General features: G+C 43.6%; 1 protein-coding gene across 1 annotated transcript in view; it reads right to left on the reverse strand.

Annotated features, from left to right (window-relative positions):
* The window catches only part of UPB1 (beta-ureidopropionase 1), a 43032-nt gene that overhangs the window by 20780 nt on the left and 12455 nt on the right, over positions 1-9797 (reverse strand). The window contains exons 2-5 of the mRNA XM_019539401.1: positions 9124-9326; positions 6883-6970; positions 5853-5947; positions 4112-4273 (exon numbers count right to left, since the gene is read on the reverse strand). Coding sequence (XP_019394946.1) covers positions 4112-4273; positions 5853-5947; positions 6883-6970; positions 9124-9326 — 548 coding nt within the window. The remainder of the gene's footprint in view (positions 1-4111; positions 4274-5852; positions 5948-6882; positions 6971-9123; positions 9327-9797) is intronic.

Below are 9797 nucleotides of genomic sequence, written 5' to 3' on the forward strand. Positions count from 1 at the left end.
TGGGTCCTCCTTCCTCCCTTTTTTGAAAATGGGAACCACGTTGGCCCTCTTCCAGTCCTCTGGCACCACACCAGAGCACCATGAGTGCTCGTAAAGCCGTGCCAGGGGTCCCGCAATGACCTCAGCTAATCCCCTCAGTACTCTGGGGTGGAAATTGTCAGGACCAGCTGATTTAAATACGTCCAGCCCCTCCAGAAGTTCCCTGACTAGATCCTCCCTGACCCCTGGCCTAGGTGCACCTCCCTTGGGGCCTGAGGGGGTTCCGGTGGAGGGGCTGATCCGGTCCCTGCTCAGGAAAATGGAGGCAAAGAAATTGTTAAATAGGTTAGCTTTGTCATCTGGTGTGATGACCAGATTTCCTAGCATGTCTTGCAGGGGCCCCACATTACCTGGTACCTTCTTTTTGCCCCCTATGCATTTAAAAAGGGAGTTCTTGTTGTTCTTGATCCAGGTAGCTAGTCCCAGTCCCACCTCCGCCTCTTCAAGAGGCTGAGAAGTGACAGACACACCTTTGGTGTGTCCCATTTTAGCCCACCCTCTCCTGTTAGCATGCACCAAACCCAGAAATGGAGGACAAAGCTTCTTTTGCCAAGTTCCCAGAGGCCACACACAAGCACACCAGAGATCAAGTATACCTTCTTGTGAAACCTCTGTAAAGAAAGTGGAATTGCTGAACATTAATCTATGAGCATGTATGTGTAATAATGTAGTGGATACTGCATGTAGCTTGTGTGGCAAAGTTACTGTGTAGTTGTGATTTTTAGAACTTCATGAATGTGTGTATTGATTTAAATTATATGGGGGCTTGAAAAGAGCAACCAAGAACACAAAACAGATCTAGATAGGGACAGACAAGCAGACCTTGAAAGAAACTGAGGGAAGCTAGTAGCTTCAAGTATCCTATTTCCAATGAACTGCAACCTTTTTTGCTGGAACTGGAAGTTACTAGTTCAAATGTCTATAAACAGTTAAAATGGGTCTTGATGCTTGTGACAGGGGGATCGTTTGTCAGCTAAAGAGATGGATGAACACAGAGACTCCATGGAGCGAGTCTGAAGAATTCCAAATTTAGGGAGTGCATGAGGAAACAGTTAGCTATATAGGCTACCTATTTTCTTAAATAGGTATTCTCTAAAATGTATTTATTCTAAATAAATAAACTTTGCCTTAAAGAGGCATTTGGCAACTATATTTACCTGTCAGTGCTCTGAGAGGGAATGGACCTGCAAGGCCAGAAGTAGATTAGAGCTGCAGATATAGTCAGTCATGCTTAGAACTGCAGTCAAAGTTGACAGATTATGAGACCTGAAAAGGCCATGCTCAGAGGTCAAGAAGGTAAGAGGTGCAGTTTGTCCAGTCACTGTGACAATCTCCTGACTGTAAGGGTTCCATTAATTTGCAAACTCCCTTCGGCACACGCTAAATCTCCTTTTGTGTTCACAGCGAGCACACCGCATTGTGGATGCTCACATAATTCTGTTATGAAACAGCTCTACCCTTGCTGCATTTTTAATTTTTTTCCTTTTTATTCTTGTTCTCTGTTGTATTACTGTGGTAGAAGAAAAACAAGATTGTAATTGCTTGGGGGAATTCATCAGAGCTTATTCTTTATTCTCACCAGAGGTCATAACCATCTCCACAGCAACTAACTGTGATGTCTCAAGAAGGATTGATTTTTGTTTATTTATATGTCCTCCCACACAGAACTGAAAAGGCCAGAGACCAATCTTTTTCTCTTTTCCATTTAGTTCTTATTGATTCATCATGGGTGATCATTTTCCCAACCTTGTTCACGAAGACAATTTCATAGTACATGAAGTCTAACTTCAGCCCCTTCCTGGGGCCTGGCTTTGTTATTTTATTGATCAACAAAGATCAACATAATTCTTCCCCCAAGTCCTGGCTGCTTCTAGGGTCCTTCTACCACAATTGCTTAGCCCTCACTCAGTCATTTTTTACATGTCTCTGGTATCCAGTAAAATCACTGGAAAGAGGAGAAACAAACCCCTTTCTAGCAGAACAAATGCTGCCCAGCAAGCTGGAATATTTTAGACAAACACTACTAGTCTGTTAGATCAAAGCAGACCAAACAGAGCAGAAATTGTTGAAGATGACAATAGAAAAAAAGATTTAATGCAAGACAATGCAGGTATGTCTACATATATGATTATCATGTAGCAATAAACTCAGGCACAGTTCGCACTGGAGTTTATTGCTCCTGGGTGCAGCATTTAAATGTGCACCTGGAATTGCAGCACGTTGAGCCTAGGGAGAGTCTGGGGCCCAGTCTAATAGACCGGGGGTACTCCACCCTGGCTCAACATGCTGTGAAGGGACTAGCTGGGGCACAAGGGTGCTCCCGTCTGGGGCTAGCCAGCAGGCAGCCCCTATACTGTAGCACCCTTGTGCCCCAGCCAGCCCCAGTTACTGTCTACACGTGCATTTCAGTTCACATAACTACTCCGCTATAGGATAGTACTTGTCCTGGACAGTACCCTCCTACAGCTAAGTTAATGAATTTACTGCACACTAATATGGGCACACATGCAGATAGTGGTACCTTACTGCAAAGCTAATTAGTCAGCTCCTTAGTATAGTGCATGTGTAGATGCACACTGCATGTTTAAAGCTTTTCTTATTTTTGCCTGTTTTTCTCTCTGCTTGTGATATTCCTGTGGAGGGATACTTTATGTTCCATTTTTAACTTTAAAATGTGTTTCTTTGTGCCAACCACATCACTGCAGACTATTTTCCCATACTTCCCTTGATGTGCCTGATCACATGGACCCACTCCCTGCTGCTCATTGTGCAGCATCCCTGTGCCAATGACAACAGTTGCTGGCTTAGATAATTATAAGTGCCCATGTATTTTTATCTCACTTTCACTGTGGTTCCACAGATGGAAATAAGCAGCAGTTTGCAATCAGCCAGTGGTCCACCATTTGGGAATCTCCAAGGCAAAGCATTAGAAGTATACAGAGCATGAACGCGTTGTTGCTTCAGTATGGATTTAAAGGTCAAACAAGATGGGTAGAATGCTGCAAATATTTGTACCAGCATTTATATATATCAGCACATATCTCATAGCTTGGTGGTTACTGCATTACTGATTAAAAGGCGGTACAGGCTTAAATACTGTAGGAGCCCAAAATAATCAAAGACAGAAGTCAAGCACTGGTTGCTGAAATTGAGAACTGACTTTGAGAATCATGTGAAGGGATGCAGCCTGCCTCACCCAGCCTCAATGTCTGTGTGAGGTGCCCAATTTAAGCAGAATTTACTTAATGTGGCAAGAAAAGATTAAGCTGAAGTAAAACAATGTATGCTTTGGATTCTGTTATTTTTAACTCTTGCTTTCTGGCGAATATGATGATATTCCCATGGATGGACACATTAGGTCAAATTTTGAGCAATCTATTTTCTGTCATTGCTTTTGCCACGTTGCACATTTCTTGCAGATGATTCTAGAACAAGGTCCAAGCCCAGTTAACATGGCTGGGAGCAATATGGTTGGTAAACCACAGATGACATGACCTACTGGTCCAGTCAGAAGTGGGGAGAATCACAGGACTCCATTCTAAGAGCAGCAAAGGTGCAGACCCATTCTTTGAAAGAAGTGTCCACAGAGGTGTCATAAGTACTGCTCTCCCTTCAACTACAGCCCAAAGCTCCCCAGTTTAAGAGAAAGTCACCACACAAATGACTTCAGCAAAGCCTTGTCACGCACAACAACACAGTTCTTCAATGTTTTGTCAAGATGCTTCAGCTGTTCTAACAGAGCAACTCTTGAAAACAGCATCCTGAAGAACAGACCTGGGGAAATTTGTTCTGGAGACTATAATGCAAAGCAAGTTGAAAATATACCAAAGCTACTATAGCATCTTGGAGATCCTGGTATCATCAAACTTTACCTCTCCGATATATGAGCTCACCAGAAAGCCCCCACTGGCGCTGCAGCCACGTAACTGTATGTGGATAAAACAGACAGACTATCTAAGGAGTTACATTTTTCCAGAACGCTCTACGTTTTCTCCAAAATGGTTGCTAACAGCAGACAAGATAGAGACAAGCAAAAGCTATAACGTTTATTATAATCAGTATTTCATCTCACCTCATTGAAATCTCCAACCCTGGGAATGTGGTTTTTCCTGCTCTTCCCAAGGACAGAGCCAGAGTTTGAAATCACCACAGCAGTGTTCCACAGAGTTCCTCCATGCACATCATCTCGCTCCAAGATCGGAGACACCACAACCATATTGTGTTTCTTTGCTAGCTATAATAAACAAAATGGACAGGCTTGTTACAGACAAGCCTTCTGTGTTTAACTGCTTTCATCTTTTGTTCCCAAGGCAAATACAAGAGAGGTTTTCACTCTGTGCACTATTCTGACATCCTAAGTACCAGCGGTTAACATGATGCAGCCCTTTTTTTCCTCAGAGATGGAAACAACACAGAGGCCTTTCCAGTTTGAACCCTTCTGGCAGAGGCACCAAGTTTCAGCTGGAGGAATTATGCTACAGCAGCCGTTCTTAACCAGTGGGCCAGACAAGCCCAATCACCAGATACGTGAGGAGAAGGTGGAGAGCATGGTGTAACGACGCTGTTCCCATTCCTTCACTCAGGCATTCTGCTGGGGTGGGTTAAGCTTAACAGTAGTGCTGACCAACTGAGGTAAAACCTTAATGGGAATTGTTTTAAAAATATATGATGCGTATTAAATATATTTATGATTAAACAACAGTTGCCATCTGATCCATAAGAATCAGAGCATCTTTAATCTTGGGTCCAGTGACACATTTTCTCTTATTTGCCCTCAGGTCATTTTACTTTTCCATATGCCTGAATACTTGCTGCAGTTTCTGCCCCTAGTCCAGGGGTTCTCAATCCCTGGGCTGTGGCGGGTTGGCTGCTGGTCCAGAAGTGGCTGCAGACCAGCAAACTGCAGCCCCCCAGGGCCAGGCAGAGAAGCCATGGCTCCTTCTGCAGAGCCTGCAGCAGCACAGAGTTTGGCCCACCCCACGGCCCAGAGGGTGGGGGTATCCTTACCTGTCTTCCGTCCGGAAATTCTAGCCACGGTCGGCTGTGACTGCTGGGCTGTGGTTTGCCAGGCTGTGGCCACTTCTGGGCCGTGGTTTGCTGGGCCACAGCATAAAAACTTTGGGAACCCCCTGCCATAGTCATTAAATCCACTTGGAAAAGTGGCCCATATGTGACCTAAATTGGCTTGAAGCTGGCTGCCCAAGCTTGCTTAGTAGGGCAGCTCAGGTATGGACAGATTAAGGACCATAATGAACCTGATCACATCAGAGAATATTTTAATAAAGCAACACACAGTATCACTCATAACAAGGAGATAATCCTAATCACCCTTTTATTCTGTACTTAGAGGATAAATGTTCACCAGCTACTAAAGAGTCCCCCTTAAGCACAAAAAATGCTGCATCTTCTATTACCTCTCGGAAGAAAGCTGTAAGGTTAGTTAACACGTCAGTAATATTCTTTATGTAATGCTTAGCAGTGCATAGTCTGTTCTGGCCAAGAAATTCCATTAAAATGGAAATTAAACGTATTTGGCTTGGTTTGTCTTAATGAAATCTGGGAAATGTAAGGATGTGAAGTTTTATGTGCCCTCCAGGGTAGAAGGCATTACATGAATGTGAAACAAGGACACTTCAGCAGTATTTTAAATTGAACACACAAGCTGTTATTCATTCGCATGTTTGCTAGCTGTTACACAATACAGGTTCTGAATGTAATGGAAAATTATATTTGGTTCTTCCATTTTTGTATAGGGACAAGACTGATATATTAAAAAGGAAGCGCTACAGAAAGGTGTGAATTCAACTTTCTACCTTCTGACAGAACTTGGTGGTTTGGCCCTCTTCTGCTGACTCTGCAAATTCAGTCCAAGGAAGCTTCTCTCTTGTACAGAAAGCAAAGGGCATGGCTAGGGAAAAAAACAAACCAGCATGAGAAGTCAATTAAAGGCTTCAAGTCACTGAATGCATACGGGGCTAGTTCTGCTTTTCAGACATACAAGAAAGCTATAAATTATATTCAGAAGCTGCTTTTACAAAACACCGAGAAATAGTTACCATACATCTGAGGAGGATACAGTGAGTTCCTCTCCCCCTCCTCCTCCTAGGCAAAGGACATTAATTCTTAAGAGTATTGCATTTCATGTAAGTTTTCTATCCTCTGGTCTCACAGAGACACCGAAACCGAATACAGTTTGTGCTGTCAGACTGCTAACCACTAACATGCAGCACACCAGGACTGAATTCTGTATCTTATTCCACGGCACATGTTGGACAAGAAGATTTGTATAAGCACCAGGCACTGTGGCAGAGAGATAAAGTGCCTTGTAATCAATCAACATTTGTTTAGTTAAGAAGCTACTGTGAACAGACCTTGCGTATACCCAATTTACTGCCCTGCATGACCTGTGGGCAACCTCTGTTCTTTAGGAGACATTTCATTTTCACTACAATTAACCCTGTACATCCTCTACATTCATTTAAATACTTTTGTTTCATTTAGGAAGATTCTCAATAAAAGAAAAACTTCCAAGGAGATAAATGGGGAAGGACCTATGAGAGTAACATAATCAAGAGTCACAGGACTGCAAAAGCATGCTATGCTTTGCAGGCTTCATGAGACCTGCACACAATTCTGCAAATTAGGATTCTTTAGGGTTGCTTTCAGAAAACAGAAATTAACAGCGGTTTATTAACGTATCCTGGAATCTCTCCACTTAATGATTGCAGCAGAGCAATCTTTAGCACAGCTGACTTGATCTAGTGGGACTGGTGGTTATGAGAAAGACTGTTTGCGTTTGCCAAGGTAGAGTCTGGATTTGGGAAGGTAACAGAAAATACTCACTCCAGGCCTCCTGAAAGCAGACCACATTGACCCCGCATATTGCTGCCACCTCCACAATCTCCTCTATTCGTTTATGCAGTGCAGCCACCTGATTGCAATAAGTGTAAGTGTAAAAAGCCATACATAATTGCTCACATATACCATTAACAGCCTGGTTCTGTTACCTCCTGTTCACATTAAGTCATATCTTGCTCTACACTTAGTCCCACTGATTTTAGTGGGAGGTACTTACTCAATGTGAGCAAAACAGTGGCAGAATCAGGCTGTAAAGAACTGGGGGCATTATGTAATTAGGTGCTTAAAGATGCACTTGACTGTGTAGTATGATTTTCAAAATAGCCACATTTAAAAATCTGTTCCTGGATGCGTATTAGAGCACCATAAACCTTAAAAGGACCAATAAAAGTCACCTTTTACAGACTCTTTTGAGGTATGACACCTAGCAATATGAAAAGGTATGTCTGAATGGAAAATAAAGTATTTCGGGACTTAGCAAGGCCAGTCTACTGACTTGGTCATCCAGCCATCATCCTAATACAAACAGATTCTGAAGCCTCTTCACCCTGGGATGGGCACTACCATGAGATGACAAAATGCATCTCAAATGAGTATGCTGATTCACTTCTGACCACCATGAAATTGATAATTCTTACAAGGGTTTAGGGTTCAGGAGAGTTTATGGGAAGGCCACCATCCTCAAGGTTTGGACAACTATTTTTGTTTGGATAAGGAGACATGGGATGATTGGGAGAAAGGGTATGCCCATGCTCTTTTTAGAACATGTGTTGACCTCATGAGAAAAGACCATATTTACAAGCCTACAATGGGACCCCCCACACACACTCTCTCTCTCTCTCATACATGCTTCAATCCATTTTATGAAGTTATTATTTTTCACAAATACACAAAGTTATTTAAAAAAAAAACCACACACTTCAATCAGTTTTCCCAAGTTCCTTCCTCTAAAGCAGTGGTTCTCAACCTTATTTGGATGCAGACCTGTTTGTAAACATCGATGGCCAGTCCCAATCCAGCGCCCCTCACTCCTGACCTGCTGCCCCCAGCCCCGCAGTGTGTGGGATGGAGGGGGGCCCAAGCAGCTCTTTGCAGACTGGAACTCTGACAATCTGCAAGGGAAAAGCCACGGTTTCTCATAATTTTCTCCTTTAAAGGAGAATCAATTTTTAAAGTCTGTTGATACATTTTTAAAGTTTGTTCACAACCCTTTCATATATTCTCGCAACCCACTTTTGGGTCATGACCCACGGGTTGAGAAACACCGCTCTAAAGCATAATCTCAGTGCATTACTAACAAGAAAGAAGCAGGATACTAGCAATGGACAGACTGTATTTTTCTTTACCTAATATATATTTTTTGCATAGGAACTCTGCTTTTTTTAAAGATGGACATAAGGATAGACAAAGTTGGTGATGAGATCAGAAGCCATTTAGATGTGTTCATATTTCAAATTCAACAGAAGAGCCAAGAACATGAACAGTCTATAGAATATGCTACTCTCACTTGTTAGAAGCAATCTCTTAAAAAACAAAAACAAAAACCTGGGGATTGCTTTCTGTACTGGATGTCACCAGATCATTTCATAAATCTGAAATTTACCTTGGTTTTGAGGACTGTGAACAGGACAGAGCTGTGTAAAATATGTATATGATGGGGTGCATCTGTTGTCACAGAAAGATGCCTGCTAATGAACACTGGAAGACTCCTCAAGCAGCAGTACCTTTAGTTTACTACCGTCTAAAGAATTCAAGATGATCATAAAAACGTTCACCCCACATTCCACCTCCGTGCTGCACTACTTCAGCAGTCCATACCTGCTTTCATGCACACTTTCAACTACAGTCAATTCCATAGAGGTCACGGCCCCTTATGGGATGTAGTTCCTTTCAGTTCCTTGGGAGCTGACAGGGAAAGGCCTTTCATTTAGAAAATCCAGTAACTAAATATTTAGTTTCAGAAACATTGCACACAGGTTAGGTGACTCAGTAAGTAAACAGCATCCAGGGGATTTTCCGATAGAGCTACACCTTCTAATTTAGTTAAGACACTTCCCTTCAGTTTACTCTTCAAACAGTAAAATCCAAGAGCATCAGGCAATATGGGCCAACAAATTAGCAGCAGACGTCACACAAGAACCACAGGGTTTCACGTAATATTTGGTGTATGAAACAGAAAAAAAAAACAAGCTGTTGACCCAGATCTCCCTGTTCACATGACTGTACCTGTTCTGCCACTGGGCTATCTGTGGGCAGTGGGATTTTATTCTGAATCAGTCCTACTCGCACAACGTGCGGTGTCCTCAGCTGTTCTGCTGCAGCTTCAAATCCATAACCTTGTAGTTCAAAATCCTTCTCTCTTCCTGCGGATACAGCAGCAGCTGGCAGACTGAGTTCTCTGAAATCGTACAGAAAACATTTACATGCACCTGATATCAAGGGTCGGGACAGCAGGTGGCACCCCCAGAGGCCACCGTAACTCCCTGCTGCTGCACCTCAGGGCACAACTTTACAAGTGGCAGCAAAGCTCCCTGGAGCAGCGGCTCTCAACGGCCCAAGGCCCCTCTGTAACCCTTGTGAGTGGAGTGGCACCCCATTTCAAAACCGAGTGGACACATGACCAGGCTCCTCTCCTAGCACTGGGGCTGAGGACCCACCAGGCACGGACAAGCCTGTGCGTGGACTTATCTGCTTATCACCTCACACCTCGGGGCACCCTTCAAAGGATCCGTCTCATTGAGAACCTAGGCCCTCGCGGCTTCTCAACCGCAGCGAATTCCTGCCCTTCGCCGATAACCCTGCGATACAGGCACCCCTGGGCCTACTGGGCGCACACCCCGCCCAGGCCAGCTTCCCCGCACCGCAGAGCTAAGAGACCCCCACCCCCCGGCTTCCCTACC

The sequence above is a fragment of the Crocodylus porosus genome, unplaced genomic scaffold, assembly GCF_001723895.1.
Source record: "Crocodylus porosus isolate Cpor-Errol unplaced genomic scaffold, CroPor_comp1, whole genome shotgun sequence".
In the NCBI taxonomy this organism is placed as follows: Eukaryota; Metazoa; Chordata; order Crocodylia; family Crocodylidae; genus Crocodylus; species Crocodylus porosus.